Source organism: Enoplosus armatus, chromosome 9 (genome assembly GCF_043641665.1).
Source record: "Enoplosus armatus isolate fEnoArm2 chromosome 9, fEnoArm2.hap1, whole genome shotgun sequence".
NCBI classification, from domain to species: domain Eukaryota; kingdom Metazoa; phylum Chordata; class Actinopteri; order Centrarchiformes; family Enoplosidae; genus Enoplosus; species Enoplosus armatus.
In genome coordinates this window covers 369,059-388,814 of record NC_092188.1, presented here as the reverse complement: position 1 = coordinate 388,814, position 19,756 = coordinate 369,059, and the positions used below count along the sequence as shown (strand labels likewise).

Below are 19,756 nucleotides of genomic sequence, written 5' to 3'. Positions count from 1 at the left end.
ATAATTGATTTCAATCCACAAACTGATGAGTTGAAATCAGAAATGTGTGTGTGTGTGTGTGTGAGAGAGAGAGAGAGAGAGAGAGAGAGAGAGAGAGAGAGAGTATGTGTGTGTGCGTGTGTGTGTGTGTGTGTGTGTGTGCGTGTGTGTGTGAGAGAGAGAGAGCGTGTGTGTGTGTGTGTGCGTGTGTGTGTGAGAGAGAGAGAGCGTGTGTGTGTGTGTGTGTGTGGAGGTTACATAACAACGGTTGCGTCCACAGTCGTGGAGGGGACCTTGGTTCACATGAGTCCTGATTGAGTCTTCACAGTTTAAAGACACAGGACGGTCTCAGGCCTTCAGCTGGAACAAAACGCAGCCGCTCAGCTTTAACAAAGAAGACCTGAGGTCTGCAGTACGACACAGGATTTGAGGTTAGCGAGGTAACTTCAGGTTTAACCCATGCTGCACACCTAACCTGCTCCAGGGCAGATGATGTTCCAGATATCAACTCATATAAAAGCTCCGTCTACTGACCAATGAGGTCTCTTGGAAAACGGCATCACCAATCACAGAAGATCCCGTGGAGCTCGGGGCAGATTGTGAGAGGGACACTTAGGGGGGCAGAGTGTTCAGAGACCGGCAGAGACCTTTGTCTTTCCCTGACGGTGTTTAATTTGAGAGATATGGATTCTGGTTGGAGGGAATGACTCCTGTTTACTGATATCATCCTCCAGCAGAGACTGACTGAAGCACTGAAGCCTTGATGTTCTTGTTGTTCTTAGAAGATATGAAAGTAAGCCTACTCACCGCTGTGAATCATGCTTTTATATTTATGTTTTATTTGCTCCGTCTGAAACTCCGGGGCTGCAGCTGACAGAATAAGACTAAAACCGTCCAACATGCCGTAAGAACACGTCTCACAACACATGAACTTAATAGAACACACAAATGTAATCAGTCAGATCTGCTCGGGCCTCATGACGGGGCAGTGATATCAGAAGCCTTCAGTCACACAGAGGGGATTGTTGGCAGCTGCAGCTGTGCTGCTTTCAGCCTGGTTCAGGCTGGTTCAGCCTCTTCACTGCTCACCAGTCAGATTCAGAGCTGATTTTTAGATGTTACTGATGACCTTTTGAATCACTTCATGGTTCAGCTCCCAGTTACACCACTGACTTGCTGCTCCTCTATGAGCCAGAACCTCAGATCCTCAGGAAACTGGTTCAGGACTAAAGGAGACCTGGTTTAACAGTCAGGACTCAGATATGAACTCACTGATCTGAAGCTGCAGAGTCAGTGTTAATTAATGCCACCACAAAGTTTTATTATGTGATGTTATAGATGGGTGTATATGTTGCCTCACTGCAAAGAAAGTTTATTATTATTATTATTATTATTATTATTATTCTATTTAAGTTACTTTGTACTTCTACTCCACCACATCTCAGAGGGAAATGTACTTTTTACGGCACTATATTTATCTGACAGCTGCAGCTACTTCGATTAAGTTCATTCACTTGTTTCTTGAAACGATGTTGAAATAATCAAACACATCAATATAACACATGATCATATAATTGCAATGATCATAATTATAGAAATATTCATGATAATCTTCTGTACTTGTATCATATTATAATAACAGGGTGGACTGTGCAGCTCTGAATTGCAGTTGTATAATGATGTGAAAATACAGGATTAAATCCTGTTCAGGTCAACATGTCTGATCATGATCGTCACTTGAAACCACAAACACAAAGAACCACAACCAGTTTGTGTCAGTGATGATGGCGCCAAGCTCAACCTGTTGATGAACTCCAGACATAATCTGGATTATGACTCATTGGAAAGCCTTGTTCTGAGCAAACTGTGTTGCTCTATTGATGTTAAGAACTTTGGTGATCCTCTGACTCTTCATCAGGTCAACATGTTCATGTGTCCAATACTTTGGTTTATGACCAAATACCTGCAGAACTGATGACGTTCATCAGCCTCAGCTGGACTCTGTCTTTACTGCTAATTAGCTAATGTTAGCATGCTAACACGCTAAACTTAAATGGTGAACATGGTAAACATTATACCTGCTAAACTACAGCAAGTTAGCATTGTTATTGTGAACACGTTAGCATGTTAGCATTTAGCTCAAAGCTGCTAATTTGACTGTGGACTTATTTGGATTTTGGATGTTAAAAATGCTTCACTCCTCATGTGTTGTTGCTGCAAAGTGAGATTTGTTTTCATGATGGAGTGTAAACAATTTAATTACAGGTGTGTGTAATTAATACCCTCCCAACTCTGGATTACTGATGATTGAAATCACTTGTGAAACACTCCTGCTGTGTATAAAACAAACACCCCTGTGGAGCTCTGAAGAAGTTTTCTAGAATTAATCAATCAGACAAATGACCTCTGTGACAGTGTTGGGTGGTTTCATGACCTTTTGCGTGTTGTTCTGCTTTCAGGATGTGGACTGGGATACCACAGCCCGCTGGACACCATGAATGGTCTGTCTGTTTGTCATGTGTATATACACACATATACACTACTCACAAAAAGTTAGGGATATTCGACTTTCGGGGGAAATTTATGGAAAATGTAAAAAGTTCATGCTACAGTGATATTATATCATGAAAGTAGGGCATTTAAGTAGAAGCATGCAATGGTAATTTCTTCATCTCATTCCTCATTTCTGCTCAATGTGAATCGACTTCATGTGAAAGCTGAATATCCCTAACTTTTTGTGAGTAGTGTATATATATATATACATATATATATATATATACATATATATATATATATATATATATATATATGTGTGTGTATATATAAATATATATATATTTATATATATATATATACAGTGCTTAACAAATTTATTAGACCACCTGTCAAAAAAATGAGAAAACACAAATATTTTAGAAATCTGTCAAAAATTTGTTTCAAACTAAAAATTGTATTGTTATTTATTAGGCAAATAACAAACTGGAACAACTAAATAGTCCTTATTCACATATATTAACCAAAAATCTTAATATTTTGTACAACCTCATTTGGCCCTGATAACAGCTTGCATTCTTGCTGGCATTGTTTTTATGTACTTTTCGACAGTCTCTTTTGTTATTGAGTTCCAAATAGTTTCTAGCTGTTCCCAGATACTTGCTTTGGATGAAACTTTTGTGCGATCTACTTTTGAATTCAGTAAATCCCAGATCTGTTCAATAGGATTCAAGTCTGGACTTTGACTTGGCCAGTCCATCAGTTCCAGTACTCCAGATTCCTTTTTCTTGGTCAAGTAGTCTGTCATTCACTGTGGGTGCAATGCATCTAGCATCAAAATGTTCTCCAGCTTTTCTGCGGACATAAACACGACAATGCTGACCGAAGAGTTCAAACTTGGACTTGTCCGTCCAGAGTACCTTCTTCCAGTCATCTACAGTCCAGTGTTTGTGCTCCCTGGCAAATTTTAGGCTTTTTTGGATGTTTGCAGGCCTCAATAATGGCTTCTTAGCAGCTATTCTTCCCTTTAAGCCTTGTTCCTTGAGTCGTCTGCTTATGGTCATTCTGGAGACTTTCTCAGATTCTGATGTAGAAGCATTAATCTCTGCCTGAAGATCAGCAGTGGTCTTCCTTCTGTCTCTAGTACTTAAAATCTTGAGGTGCCTGACATCTGCTTCAGTTAGCTTTCGTTTTCGGCCTCTTCCTTGGCGCATTTTGTAAGTACCAGTCTCTGCAATCAAGTCCAAGGCATACTTTACCACACTGGGAGAACACTTTATGTCTTGCCCTATTTGTCTCAAAGACCATCCAGCATCATGAAGTGCTTTAATTCGGACTCTTTCTTTCTCAGTGAGTTCCCTACGCGTCACCATTTTGAACAGGAGTGAGGAATTTCAAACTGAATTCATGTTTTTATACCCAACTTTGAGTTTGGGATTGATTAATTCTCTGAGAAGTCAGAAATTAATCAAGAATAACATACAACCACTAAAACACATTTTTCTGTTCAGGAATGCAAGTAAATAACTGTAATTTGGCATCTCAATCAAAAAATAATAATGTATTTTACTATTTTTTTCTGCTTTTTTGTAAACAAGGATAACAACAATAATTATATTTTAGCATTAAAGATATCATTTTGATTAAAGAGCTTGCACATGCTGGTGGATTAACCATTACAGAAGCATAAAAAGATATTTTGGTAATCAGCAATACTGTTAATTTAGGGCAGCGGTGGCAAACACCTTACACTGGGTGGTGGTCTATTACATTTGTTAAGCACTGTATGTATATACATATATACACATTTATGTATATGTGTGTGTGTATAGTTGTGAAAAAAGACATCCCATGAAATGTTAGTTTTTTTTAAGAAATATGAATATATCAATATTTAATCTTCTTTCTGACAATATCCAGTTTTAACCTGAACTCTCCACTGCTTTCTTTTGAGCCATTGTGTAACAATGGGTCGCCGTTACTACATCTCTAGTTAATATATATTGTTGCTTGACGAAAATTATGAATTGATGCATAGATTTGCATATATTACATGTGGTAGTTTAACAAAGGTATTTATGGTGTTTCACAGAGGGGCTGTTCCACCTCATCGTTCACCTGTGAATAATGTGCAACAACTAACAATTCCTTGGTGGATTTACTAGAATGTTTTGGGTCATTGTCATGTTGCGTGGTCCACATCTGCTTTAGCTTCAAGTTTTGGACAGATGGTCTTACATTTTCCTCAAGCACCCTAATGATAGATTAAAGAATTCATAGTTGATTGTATGATGGTAAGCTGGCCAGACCCTCCTGCAGCAAAGCAGCACCAAACCATGACATTTCCGCCCCCATGCTTCACAGCTGATATGAGCTTCTTGCGCTCAAATGCCATCTTTGGTTTGCACATTGTTCCCTGCAGAGGTGGCCGGACTCATTTTGGTCGCTACCCAAAGCTCGTGACCACAGGTAGATCAACTGGTAAATCAAAAGCTTCACCTTCAGGCTCCGCTCCCTCTTCATCACATCAGTGGTCCACTACAACACCTGTATTACTGCTGATGCCGCACCAATCCTCACGAAGATCTCACGTGCCATTTTACCCTTACTCTTGAACAAGACCCTGAAATGCTTAAAAGAGAACCATGGCCTCAGCCTTGGAGGTGCTGACAATCATCCCGACTGCTTCACACTCGACTGCAAACTGCCCCAGTGCGTGCTGGAGGTCACGGTCTGATGAAGCCACCAGAACCACATCACCTGCAAAGAGCAGAGAAGCGATTCTGAGGTCCCCGAACCTGATAGTCTCTTCCCCCCAGCTGTGCCTTGAGATCCTGTCCATGAATATTACAAACAGAATCTAAGACAAAGGACAACCCTGGCAGAGGCCAACACCAAGGAACCATGCAAGGGTAAAGAGCTGGTCCACTGTGTCACGACCAGGATGGAATCCGCATTGCTTCTCCTGAATCTTAGGTCCGACAATTGGTCAGAGCCTCCTTTCTAACACCCTGGAATAAGCTCTCCCAGGGAGGCTGAGAATTGTGACCCCCGATAATTGAAGCACACCCTCTGATCCCCCTTTTTAAAAATGGGAACCACCACCCCGGTCTACCACTCCACAGGCACTGTCCCCAAACTCTACACAACACTAAAGAGGTGTATCAGCCAACACAACCCAACAATGTCCAGAGTCTTGAGCATCTCAGGGGGAAACTCATCCACACCTGGCACCTTTCCACTGAGGAGCCTCTTAACTGCCTCAGAGACCTCTTCCGGGGCTGTGGGTAAGGCTTCCCCCGAGTCTACAAACTCTACCTCCTCCACAGAGGAGTTCTGAGGTCAGCAGTTCTCCTCTGCTGAACACAGCCTGAGCCAAGCCCTACTTTCCCTTCCTGAGTCGTCTAACAATTTGCCAGAACTTCCTTGAGGCCAACCGAAGTTGAGGCATCAACACTATGAGTGAATACCTGTAAAACCAATGACATTCCCATCAGCATTAGCTGTATTTTGATGGTGAACATGGGAAACCGTTATACCTGCTCAATGTCAGCATGCTAGCATGATTATTGTGAGCATTAGCTCAAAGCTGCTAACTTGACTGTAGATTTATTTGGATTTTGGATGTTAAAAATGCTTCACTCCTCATGTTGTGTTGTTGCTGCAGAGTGAGATTTGTTTTCATGATGGAGTGTAAACAATTTAATTACAGGTGTGTGTAATTAGTACCCTCCCAACTCTGGATTACTGATGATTGAAATCACTTGTAAAACACTCCTGCTGTGTATAAAACAAACACTCCTGCTGTGTATAAAACAAACACTCCTGCTGTGTATAAAACAAACACCCCTGTGGAGCTCTGAAGAACTGTTTTCTAGAATGAATCAATCAAACAAATCACCTCTGTGACAGTGTTGGGTGTTTCATGACCTTTCGCGTGTTGTTCTGCTTTCAGGATGTGGACTGTGGACAGATGACTGAAGAGCTGCTGCCCAGTTTATATGATTTTCAGATTTATTGTGTTTTTGATTTTTTGTTTTTATTATTGTGAGGAAGAAACATCTTAGGAAATCATCCAGCTGCCTGGAAACAGTACAGTTTCCAAACATCAGCATTGAGCTGGGAGAGAGTTTGGGTATTTTAACACTCCAGGATGAAATACTGTGACCTTTGACCTCTGTGACCTCGTTTTGGGGTGGTTTCATGACCTTTCCCTTGTGTTTTCTCAGCCAGCTGTTCAGGATGTGGACCGGGATACCGCAGCCCGCTGGACGCCATGAAGGGTGAGTCTGTCTGTCTCTCTGTCTATCTGACTGATCCACTGACAGATATCTCAACATATCACCGACTAACACGTTATATCTAGTTTGTTTAATCTGTACCAAAAGCGAAGCGTAAAAATGACAATTCGCTGTTTTACACAGGGTTATATTTAGAATTGGCTGGGAGCAGTTTCCAGGCAACCAGCGGATACTTGCCCAAGGCACACACCCCCCCGCCTCCCTAAAACAGCAAGAGTTTTAATTGTTCTTCTTGTTGAAGGTCGTCGGGAGGAGATTGTCTACCTACCCTGTATCTACCGCAACACTGACACCCTAAAGCCCGACTACCTCGCCACCGTCGACATTGACCCGAAATCCTCCACCTACTGCCAGGTAGAATGGGTCATCCAATCCACCCTGGGTCCTCTACTCAACCTTCCTCTTCTGCTCAAATTTATCATCTTGCCCTTGAAATTAATCAGTGAAGCTTGTTGATATGTAGCATCTTTGTCTTTTTTCTCTCATCAGCTCTCTTCTCCTGCTGGATTAGTTTTCCTCTCAGATGTCTTGCTGTAATTTCCTCCTCTTCTTCCTTCACCTTCAGGTTTTTGTTTTTTCCGTCTCAAACCTGCAGGATCTGTTTAACTGCCTTTCTGCATCACTTTGCCATGTTCTTAAACGTCTTAAACCATATTTTGAATAAATAAAATGCATATATTCTTCTTATTGTTTTGGATAAATATTTAAGTCTGAGGAGTATTTTAAACTCTCTACTTTGACTTGTTGTGACGTTTGACCTGTGCCCTTGCAGGTCATCCACCGACTGCCCATGCCAAACCTTCGTGATGAGCTGCATCACTCTGGCTGGAACGCCTGCAGCAGCTGTTTTGGCGACGCCTCCAAGAAAAGAAACCGTCTGATTCTGCCGTCACTCATCTCCTCCAGAGTCTACGTGGTCGACGTCGGGACGAATCCCAGAGCACCGCAGATACACAAGGTACGAACAACAACACCACTACTGCTCATTGACGCTGTTCAGCCAATCAGAAAGAGGGTATTAATCACTATGGAGATGATCATGGAGACCACAGTCAGTGTAACACCTACCTGGTTCCTTGAAGGTGTGTGAAGAGACATTTTGAAAAACAAAACTTACTGAATTGATCCCAAACTGACCCCGGATAAGAATGTGAACTGACGTTAGCGGAGAACACAACTTCCTTTTCTTCAGCAATCAATGAGTTGAGAGAATTCAATTCCATTCATCACAACAAAAGTCATCTTATGACAGAGGTCCAGACCGACTCTTTATAATGTTATTACAGAGACCCAACAGTTCCCACCATGAGGAGCACTATGGAGACAGAGGAGAGGAAAAACTTCCTTTAAGAGGCAGAAACCTCCAGCAGAACCAGACTCTAGGTGGGCAAGAGACAGACAGAGACAGAGAAAGAGAGAGAGACAGAGACAGAGAGAGAGACAGAGAGAGAGAGACAGGAGCAAGAGATAGAGAGAGAGACAGAAAGAGATTTTTTTTTGATTTTTACAAAAACACTTTATTTACATACTTCACATATTTACAGACAATTCAATAAAGTAATATTTAAAAATAAGTTATGTAGTAAAAACAAACAAAAAAAAAATCAGCATTATTAACAGTACAGACGATGTCTCTGTAGCAGCGCTGTCTAAAAGTGTCCAAATCACCAGTGTGTTTAAAAAACCTGTATTCGAGCCACAGTCTGGCTCTGTAACATCAGGGCCAGATTGTGGCTCGAAAACAGGTTTTGGCTTGGCCTCCTGTCCCTCACGGTTCTCCACCCGGTTCTTCCTGCTTATATATATGGCCATCTTTGCTTCTCCTGAGAGGAAGTTTAGGAGCTGCCACTTCTCTCTCTTTGTCTTTTTGTAGCCAGCTCCCATGATAGAAACACTATGGGAAAACTTCACACCAAAGAGACTAAAAACCAACGTTAGAAGAGTGAAGAACTCTGTGAGTCTCTGACACTCAGTAAAAACATGGAAGACAGTCTCGCGGAGATCACAGAATGGACACTTGTTAAAAACAGCAGGATTAAGAACAGAAATAAAAGCGTTGGAGGCGACGGCACCGTGTAAAATCCTCCACTGGAGGTCGGCAGTCCGTTTCTTTAGGGGAGGTTTGTACAAAATCCTCCACTGTGGGCTGGGTCCGGTTTCCCCGGCCAGTCTTTTAGTCCACACAGTGGGGGGCCTGTTGCTCAGTCCTTTTCTGTTGGTGCTTTTTACACAGTTGGAATAAAAGGTCTTTTTGTCCACTCTGTGCAAAGTCAGCTTGTTTGGGTTAATGACAGTCAGCAGGGGGCCGGTCAGGTCTCCTAACCCTGGGCTCAGGTAGACCTCTGGAAACAGGTCTGCGGGGTCCGGTTTGGTTGTTCCCCAGCCGTAGTCCATTAGGAGGCTCCTCTCCTCTCCAGAGAGCCTCTGCCTCCAGAGCTCCAGGACCCCCTGAACCACCCAGACCGAGCGCTGACCCAACAGAGAGCCCAGGGCCACAGCATCGCTCAGCGCCGGCCCCGCCGCATCCACCAGCTGCTGTAGGCACAGGGTCCTGGACCTGCACAGCGCCACCATCAGGCCGGGTGTAACACTGCTGCTGATGTCCAGCCTGGCCCCGTGTATCAGTGGCTCTTTCAACAACCAGTGCAGAGAGTCAGACTTCTGACATCTTTTTTTATTAAAAAGGGCCCAGGACTTAAAAACACCCTGATAAAACGGAGGCAGCCCACTTAACTTTAAAAGTTTTAAATCAGTTAAGAACAGAGCAGCATCCAGCCCCAGGTTGTTAGCACGTCTGAGAATGCAGCTGGCCACGTCTCTCCAGACTAAATCTGCTGGACCTGTTAAATATTTCTGTACAAACTGGAGCCTAAAAGTAGCTGTTCGGCTGGCCAGGTGGACGAGGCCCTGCCCCCCCTCCTCTCTGGCTAAAAACAGCACCCCTTGTGGCACCCAATGCAGACCGTCCCAAAAAAAATCCACCATTTTCCTCTGTATTTATGCTAATAGGCCTGAGGGGGGGTCGATACATGACAGATGGTGCCACAGTTGGGATGCCACAAGGTTGTTTAAAACCAGAACCCTACCTTTAAAAGACATTTGAGGGAGCAGCCATTCCCATTTGAAAAGTTTTCCCTCAATCTTTTCTGTGACGTTCTCCCAGTTCCTCTGGACCCTGTTTTCTTTTCCCAGAAACACTCCCAGGTACTTTAGGCCGTCTCTTCTCCTGGCCAGGCTCTGGGGAAGAACTGGGAGACCGTCACGCCACTCACCGACAGCGAGGGCTTCACTCTTCTTCCAATTCACCCTCGCTGCCGATGCGACAGTAAACTTATCCACCATAGTGGCTAGAAGATCTGCATCCCTCTGGCTTCCAATAAAAACAATGACGTCATCGGCGTATGTCGATAAAACAATGTTTCCACTAAAACCAGGTAAAACCAGTCCATGCTGGAGCGTATCTTGTTCAGTAGGGGTTCTAGGGAGAGTGCATAGAGCATCCTCGACAGAGCACAGCCCTGCCGGACCCCTCTACACACTCTAAAAGGAGCACACAGACCACCGTTAAACTTCAGCACACTCTCCACGTCACTGTACAACACCTTGATCTTAGCTATGAAACCTGCGCTGAACCCAAACTTCTCCATGACCTTCCAGAGGAAGTTGTGCACAACGCGGTCAAAAGCCTTTTCCTGGTCTGGAGAAATCAGACCAGTGTTTATACCCAACGAGCTAGAGACCTCCAAAACATCCCTAATTAGGTAGACATTGTCTACCATGGACCTGCCGGGCACACAGTAGGTCTGGTCCTGATGGATGACCTGCTCCATAGCTCCCCTCAGTCTGATGGTCAAGGCCTTGGACAGGTGCTTGTAATCCACACACAGCAAAGACACTGGGCGCCAGTTTTTGATGTCCTGCAGGTTTCCTTTCTTGGGCAAGAGCGTAAGAACAGCTCTGCGGCAGGACATCGGCATGGAACCAGAGGCCAGACTTTCATTAAAAACATCTAAAATATCTACACCTAAGATGTCCCAGAAGGCTTTATAGAACTCCACTGTTAAGCCGTCGATGCCGGGAGCCCTCCGACCCTGCATGCTTTGCAGGGCTGCCTGAAGCTCCCTCATCTGCAGCGGCTCCTCGAGCTGGGAGTTAGTATCCCCAGAGACCTGAGGCAGTTCACTGCAGAACTCCTCCAGCAGTGTGTCCTCCTCCTCGTACTCAGTAGAATAGAGAGCGGAGTAAAACTCCACCGCTCGCCTTCTGATCTGGCCTGGTTCCATGAGCTCCTGCCCCGTGTCTGACAGCAAGGAGTGGATTACCTTCTTCTGTCCGTTCTTCTTCTCCAGGCCGAAGAAGAAGCTAGAGGGAGCATCCATCTCAGTGATGTTCTGAAATCGGGACCTGACCAGTGCACCCTGTACTTTACTGTCTAGCAGGTCGGCTAAAGCCAGTTTTTTTACTTTGAGGACTTCAATATATCCTCGATCTCCTGTGGACTCACTCATTTTCTCTAGTTCCACTATATCACTCTCCAGGTCCTTCATAGATCTGGTGACGTCTCGTGTAACATTGAGGGTGTGCTGTTGACATAGAAGTTTAATTTCAGTCTTCCCATGGTCCCACCACTGCCTGAGACTGCTAAAATCACCCTTCCTCTGTCTAAAAACACCCCAGAAATACATAAGAACCTCCCTGAACTTTTTGTCAAATGTTAAAACTGAATTAAAATGCCAATATGCACTTTTTGGCAAAATATTTATAATAAAAACATGACATAAAAGCAGGGAATGATCCGTAAAACCAGCAGGTATAATTCTGCACATTTTAAATATATTAAAATGATGCTTAAAACAATAAATACGGTGAAGATCCTACTCTCTCTGAGGTGGGACCAAGTGTACTGTCTGCTGTCTGTGAGACAGAGAGAGAGAGAGTGAGAGACAGAGAGAGAGTGAGAGACAGTGAGAGACAGAGAGAGAGTGAGAGACAGAGACAGAGAGAGTGAGAGACAGAGAGAGAGAGAGTGAGAGACAGAGAGAGAGAGAGAGACAGATACGGGAGCGAGAGACAGAGACAGAGAGAGAGACAGACAGAGAGACAGGAGCGAGAGACAGAGAGACAGACAGAGAGAGAGCAAGAGACAGACAGACAGACAGACAGAGGTATAGCAGCACCAGTAGTAGCCATAAAAACTATAGTAATGACTATTAATAAATAATAATAATAATAATAAATATTACTGATAATAGCAATAACAACTTTGATAATAACAGAACTATAACTAATAATAATAACTGTAGCGATGAGAGTCCTGAGTTCAGACTGGTTGGTAAACACTCTCATAGCTGAGACATTGGACCTGTTGGCTTCAGTGAGTGTAATCATTAAACAGTCAGTTCTCCTCAGAGACTTTTTTAAACCACTGAGGACGCAATACTGGAGGGTTGCTGGTTGCGTCCTCTAGTGCAAACTGGGGCTGGAGCCAATCTCAGCTGACATTGGGCGAGAGGCAGGGTACACCCTGGACAGGTCGCCAGTTTAACGCAGGGCTAACACATAGAGACCGACAAATCATTCATGTGCACACTCACACCTATGGGCAATTTAGAGTCGGCTCTAGGTTCCTATCCAAGGAAAACTCCAGTTAGTAACACAGAGTTCTGGCTTTCTATTTCAGTAAGCCTTAAATCAGTATTACAGAGTTCTAGGTTCCAATCCCAGTAAGTACCACACAGTTCTAGTTAGTAGCTTTTTGTTTGTGCTTTAAAAATTAAACTCTTTTGACTGCACTTCTCTGATGAAGGTGAAAATGAGACGAGTTGTGGTTATGGTATGTTGTTGTGTCTTCAGATGGTAGAGCCTGTTGATCTGTACTGGAAGTGTGGCCTAGCGAACCCTCACACCACCCACTGTCTGGCCAACGGTCAGATCATGATCAGCTGTTTAGGAGACCCGTCAGGCAACGGCAAAGGTGAGACAACCAGCAGACTGGATCATGAATCCTCAGACGCACCTCCTCACATAGACGGAAAACTGTGAAGGTTTTATTATAAACACCCCAAAGTAAAGGAATGTCAAATGAACAATCTGACGCTCCGTAAACATGACAAACCTTCTCTGTTGATTGTTGTTGTAGCGGCCTCTAGTGGACAATTTCAGTGTTACACCTGTTGTCATCCTCTCAGGCGGTTTCGTCCTGCTGGATGGTGAGACATTCGAGGTGGTCGGTAACTGGGAGCACCCGGGTGAAGCAGCACCCTTTGGATATGACTTCTGGTACCAACCTCGACACAATGTGATGATCAGCACTGAATGGGGTGCTCCCAAAGCTCTTGTTGATGGCTTTAATCCAGCTCATGTGAAAGAAGGTGAGTCAGGAGGAAACATTACAGTCTTTTCCTCCCTGAGTCTTTATTTCCTTTTTAACTCTTTTAGAATCAGAATCAGAATCAGAAACTATTTATTGCCAAGTAACATACATTACAAGGAATTTGCCATGGTCTGATGGTGGTTTTATAGTTGTGACCATTCTGATGTGACAGAAATGTCACCTCTGTACTGTTATCCCCAACCATCTAGGTTTTAGGTTCTGATTCCACTAAGACTCCAGTCAGTGACACAGGGCTCTAGGTTGTAGTCCCAGTAAGACTTCAGTCAATACCACAGGAAGTTCCTATTCCATTAAGACTCCAGTCGACAACACAGAGTTCTGGTTTCTGATCCCAGTAAGACTCAAATCAGTGCAGCTGTGCTCTAGGTTTATATCCGAATAACTTTCAGTCAATAACACAGAGTTCTGGTTTCAGATCCCACTATGACTCCAGTTTGTACCAAAAGGTTCCAGGCTTCATTTCCAGTACAATTCGAATCAGTGCAACTGGGTTCTAGGTTCCTATGCCAGTATGAATCTAAGCAGTGTTACAGAGTTCTAGGTTCTGCTGCCAGTAAGATTGAGACAAGATTTGAGAACTTCATGTGATGCAGTAAAGTAAAAGTCACTCAACACGTAGTTCTACACATGTCCAGAGAAATGTCAAGCTCTGTGTTGCAACTTTGGACAAAAATCAAACCTCAGTTCGTACAAATTCATTGTTGTTGGTGTCCCAGGTCACTACGGCAACTCCCTCCATGTTTGGGACTGGACCACTCATAGGAAGCTGCAGACGCTTGATCTGGGTGAGGAGGGTGCTATCCCCCTCGAGGTCCGATTCCTCCATGACCCCAACGCCACCGAGGGCTACGTGGGATGTGCTCTGCGGGGAACAGTCTTCAGATTCTACAAAACACCAGTCAGTACCACAGGGTTCTAGATAAACATACAAAACTTGATCAAGAATCCAGACTGACAGTGTGAAGCCCTCCTATTTCAGACAGAAAAACAACTTACAGATGATATAGTCCTCTAAAGGGCCTTAACAACATTAAAACAGGAGTTACATGTATCTGCCTTCTGCCTTTATCATATGTTTAGCCATGTTAGTGTCATAGCTGGAGGGATGGTAATGACGGTCGCTTGGTCCACCACTTTGGTCCAGACTAAAATATCTCAACAACTATTAGATGGATTGTTATTTGCTTAATGTTAGCATGTTAGCACTGTCATTGAAAGCGTTTTAGCATGCTGATGTTAGCATTTATCTCAAAGCACTGCTCTGTTGCCAGTATAGCTGTAGACTCTTAGTCTGTTTTTTTGTGTATGTCTTCAGAAAGGTGACTGGGCTGTAGAGAAGGTTCTCAGTGTTCCCAGTAAGAAGGTAGAGGGATGGGCACTGCCTGAGATGCCTGGTGAGTCTGTTTGACTAGTTGCTTGTCTGTCTGACTGGTTTCTGGTCTGTCTGACTGGTTACCTGTCTGTCTATGCAGGTCTGATCACAGACATCCTGATCTCGTTGGACGACCGTTTTCTCTACTTCAGCAATTGGCTTCACGGTGACATCAGACAGTATGACATCACAGACAGGAGGAACCCACGATTGGTCGGCCAGGTCTGAATGTTATTACACCAGTGATAAACAGGTGAAAGCTCAGAGTGAGACAGCTAACCTGTCTGTCTTTTCCAGGTGTTTCTGGGAGGAAGTATTGTCAGTGATGGTCCAGTCAGAGTCCTGGAAGACCCTGAGAACCAGCCACAGCCCCGCCCACGCATCATTCAGGTACCACAGGAGCTGTGAGACAGGAGGCAGAAGGACAGGGAGCAGTGAGACAGGAAGTAGCTGTCTGTCCAACATCCTGTCTTCTGTTTATTTATTATTCATTGATCTCTCTCTTTCTCCACCTGTCTGTCTCTCGCTCCACCTGTCTGTCTCTCAGGGGAGGCGTGTCCATGGAGGTCCTCAGATGTTACAGTTGAGTTTAGACGGTCGGAGACTTTATGTGACGACGTCTCTCTACAGCGCCTGGGACAAACAGTTCTACCCCGACATGATCAAGTCAGTACTCACAGTACTGACACTACTGCACTACTGCTGTACTACTGCAGTATACAGTAATATTACTGTAGTACTACTGCACTGCTGCTATTACTGCAGCATACTGTAATACTACTCTGATTATATAAATGCACAATACTTTTGGACACCCAGAGTATACTTTCATGGTGAGCTAAAAAGTATGTGGCCAGCTGAACGTTGTCATGTTGAAACAGGAAACTGTTGACAGAAATATGAAAAAGATTCCCTTAAACTCCCTAAACTTTATTATATATAGCACTTTACAAAGTGCTTTACAGACATAAAAACAGAAAATAAATCAGAGTAAGTTGAATGCAGTGAAGAAACATAGTTTAAAGACAATGAATAAATACAAATTCTTAACAATAAATACATGAATAAAAGCATAAAACAAAAAGAAAAACTCTAATTAGAGTGAGACGGTCAATAATGTAAGAAGTCGCAAGGCCGCTCAGTGATTTAAAAACAAGCAATAAAATTTTAAAATCAATTCTGAACACCAGTGCAATGAGGCGAGAATAGGGGAAATGTGGTCATATTTTCGAGTTCTTTTAAGAACCCCGGCTGCAGTATTTTGTACAAGATGGAGGCGGTTAATTGATTTCTGGGGCAGTCCGGCAAATAATGAGTTATAATAGCCTAGATGGCTGGAAACAAATGCGTGGATGAGAGTTTGTGCGTCGCTGAATGAAAGAAATTATCTAATCATGGCAATACACCTGATTTGTCCGACTGCTGATTTGGTGATATTGTTAAAATATTTAGAAAAGTTTAGGTCCGAATCAAATATTACTCCCAGATTTCTGGCCTCATGGGTGCACTGCAAACCATGGGAAACTAGAGTCTGATGTACACAACCCCTGTGTGCTTTAGGTCCAAACTCCATGACTTCAGTTTTGTCATTGTTCAGCATTAGGAAGTTGCTGGACATCCAGGACCTTATGGCTGCGAGACAAGGCTGTGAGTGAGGTAACTGAGGCGAGGTCTGATGGATTTATGGACAAATAGATTTCTGTGTCGTCAGCATAAAAATGGAAAGAAATGTTGGAGTTGGAGATAACTTGACCTGGTGGTAGCATGTATACACAGAACAGCAGAGGGCCAAGAATAGGCCCTTGAGGAACGCTGCATGTGATATTTGCATATCTGGGGGAGACATGCCCAACTGTTACAGAGAAGGTTCAGTCACTTAGGTAAGACTCAAACCAGTCTAGAGCAGTCCCAGTCATGCCTACCCAGTTTTTTAGTCAATCAATTAATATGCCATGGTCAACTGTATCAAACGCTCGATAATCACTCCTGAAAACATGTTTTCATGAGGTCCCTTAATTTGTCCGTTAGTTTGACGAAATAAATCCCTTAAATCTAAAAGGCCCTTTGATTAACAAAGTTTGAAATATTTGAGACATTTCTTACAAACAGGCAAAAAGTGAAACTTTAAAAAAATGCCCTGAATCACTCAGTCGATTCAACGTCAGGAGGTTTGAATTTAATAACATTAGATTGATGTTATCTTTTGTTTTTGTCTCCTGCACACCAAACCTGCAGAGCTGAACAGCTACATTAATTTATTAATAGATTGATCAATGGATTATAATACATTAAGGGGTTTCAATGGCTTGTTCTGGGTTTTACCCCTTAAATTCACCAAAGAACATGAAAGCCATCATTTTATCTGATAAATTATGTGATTCTTCCCCCTTAAAACCCCTTAATTCCTAAATATATATTCTGTCTGTTAATGCATCCATTAATTATCCCCTTAATATCCAAATAAGACACCTCAATTATATTATTATTAATGGGTCAATTTGTGGGACTTTTAGGTACAAAGTTAATGGATTCAGGTTCATTGAGCTTGAAGAAACTGTCTAAAAGATCTTTGTATTCTGCAACATTCAAACTAAAACTGTCTGTCTGTCTGCCTGTCTGTCTCTCTGCACAGAGAGGGTTCAGTGATGATGCAGATCGATGTGGACTCTGTTAGCGGAGGTCTCTCCCTGAATGAAAACTTCCTGGTGGATTTCGGTAAAGAACCCGATGGTCCGGTTCTGGCCCATGAGCTCAGATATCCTGGAGGAGACTGTACATCTGACATCTGGCTGTAAAACTGAGAGAGTTTGAAGATGAATAAAAGGTTTTTCTCAGTTGCTTCAGAACATTCAGTGAATCTCGTCCTGCAGAACTGTTAAAGACGAATAGAGTCAGAGTGACAGAAGAGACTTTAATGTCACGTTTAGACTCTCAGCACAGCAACACAATAGGAACAGTGATCTGCAGGTTCACCTGGTTCAAAGTGCTTCACAGAAAACACAAAGAAAAGAAACAACAAAATAAAAAGGATTCAAAAGACTCAAATCAAGTAGTAGAAAACAGAAATAATCTCAAATGTAACTTAAAAATTCAAACAGATTTAAAATGACTGCGAGTTGGAACAGACCTGCAGGTTTCAGATCTCTGGGGACAGGAAGTCCTGAACCCAGACCTGATCCAGACCATCTGCGAAGTCTGGACGCTTCACAGCAGATCAGAAATAAAACATTTAGTGATTTATTACCAACTGGAGGGTTTTAAAGTCAGTGGAGGAACTTTAAAAACAAGTCCTGGTCTGTAGAGGTCTGAATCAGCTGCATCACTGGGATCATTTGAAGACTTTTAGGATCAAGAAACAAGAAACAAATAAACTGTTCAAACAAAACAACTGAGAAAAACTGACAAAACAAACGTTAATCTAACTGAAATCATTCAAACATCAGAGCAATTCGTTCGATTCATATCTAGTGTCATAATATTAACCAGTAATATGAATCACTCAGCATCATTATTAATCTATGATATTAATCCTTTAGTGTCATATTATTACCCAATAATATTAATCATTTAGTATCATATTACTAATCAATTGTATTCATCATTTAGTGTCATATTATTCATGTTGTGGCTTGTTAAGTTTCTTCTTTGTGTTTCCATGAATATAATTACATTTAATTTCCTGTAAGTGTTTTTTGCCTTCAGGTAACAAACCGACCAATCAGGTGCTGCAGGTATCCGTCAGTCAGGTGTCTGTCTCCTGCAGCGCCTCCTGCTGGTCAATCTGTAAACACATGATATTTAAATAAAGTTCTGTTTGAACGATCGTCTGTCTGATACTTTCACCTGCAGATTATAATGTTTACAGTTTTAATCTAAGTGATACCAGAGATACAAAATAAATGATTTATTATATTTAAAAAATAGAAAAAACGGGGACAAACGACAACTAATGTGTTTTTATATGATTATTTTCTTTCTTTTTTATTTATTCTCATCTCATCTTACTCATTTACAGGGAGACATCATATTCATTGATTTATGTTGAGAAACAACATGAAAGAAATGAATTTCATTGAATAGAAATTCATTTAGTCTCAAAAACAAATCCAACAAATAGCAGGGAAATGAAGATAAAATTAATAAAAGTCTAAAGTCTAAGTCTATAATTCTAAATAAACTATACAGATAATCTTAAACCAAAGCATTGTATTTGAATATAAATACTGATTGTACTTGGAATAAAATACTTACAGTGACTGCTAAAAGTACAATATTTCCCTCTGAAATGTAGTGAAAGAAAATTAGAAAGCCTCCAAAAGTACAAGTAGACAAGTATATGTATGTACAGTGTAATATACATACATACACTATACAGGAACAGTACAAGAATAGCAAATCTAATAATAATAACAAAATAGTTGTACGTGGTAATATAGGTAATATTGTAAAATATTAACTGTTCTGAAGGACAGTAGTTGAGTGAATATAAACATAAGTACTAACTGTACCTGGTTGTAAATCTGAGTCCTCTCCAGTCCAGCAGGTGGCGGTACTGCACCTGAAACCGACAGGAAACAGCAGAAGAAGACAAAGAAGGCGCCCCCTGCTGGGTGTTAGCTGTTGTTGACATGAAGATCAGAGAGTATCAATGGAGAAGACAAACTGGAAATAAAACATAATTTCAAATCCACTAAACGATAACCAGGTAAGACCGACTCACCTGGAAACACACAGACATGTCACTGAACCCGAAGAACTAACCTCTGACTGTGACGGAGCTAACGTTAGCTTAGCATACAGCTTTAAAAACAGCTGAGCGGAGTTGGCAACAGTTGGCCTGATATCTGCCGGTGTTTCGGTTTAACGAGCGACCCCGTTAACTGGCGACTTTCAGCCGAATGCGTCAGTTGTTGACGTAGTTACAGGGAGATTTCTTTTGTAGTTTTTCATCAAAACACACCGAGTCTTGTTTGAGAAAACGTGTCACATACTATCACTCAGTCGCATTTTGAACGTTGCTTGTTGTTACGGAATTTGTTGAAAACAGAAAGAGAGCAAGTTGCTTTCAACAGCTGCCGTAACTACGACAACAACAGACGCATTCGGCTGAAAGTCGCCAGTTAATAGGGTCACTCCTTAAACCGAAACACCGGCTAATGCTAATGCTAACGCTAACATGAACCTAGCCGTGTTTGTGTTTCTGTTCAATTCCGAAAC

General features: G+C 42.4%; 1 protein-coding gene across 1 annotated transcript; it reads left to right on the top strand.

Moving 5' to 3' along the window:
* The first annotated feature begins 2,443 nt into the window (after positions 1–2,443).
* On the top strand, positions 2,444–18,362 carry selenbp1 (selenium binding protein 1). The gene is made up of 12 exons (XM_070912051.1): positions 2,444–2,480; positions 6,702–6,755; positions 7,015–7,127; positions 7,546–7,731; positions 12,627–12,747; positions 12,962–13,144; positions 13,884–14,065; positions 14,483–14,561; positions 14,640–14,761; positions 14,837–14,929; positions 15,087–15,205; positions 17,172–18,362. The coding sequence occupies exons 1-12, from the start codon at positions 2,474–2,476 to the stop codon at positions 17,332–17,334; spliced, it is 1,422 nt and encodes a 473-aa protein (XP_070768152.1). The 5' UTR covers positions 2,444–2,473; the 3' UTR covers positions 17,335–18,362.
* Positions 18,363–19,756: the final 1,394 nt, after the last annotated feature.

Excerpts from the sequence above, each read along its gene's own strand:
- selenbp1 (XM_070912051.1), top strand. Across the intron at positions 12,748-12,961 it reads CCCGTCAGGCAACGGCAAAG|GCGGTTTCGTCCTGCTGGAT; the intron begins GTGAGACAACCA and ends TCATCCTCTCAG. Across the intron at positions 15,206-17,171 it reads TTCTACCCCGACATGATCAA|AGAGGGTTCAGTGATGATGC; the intron begins GTCAGTACTCAC and ends CTCTCTGCACAG.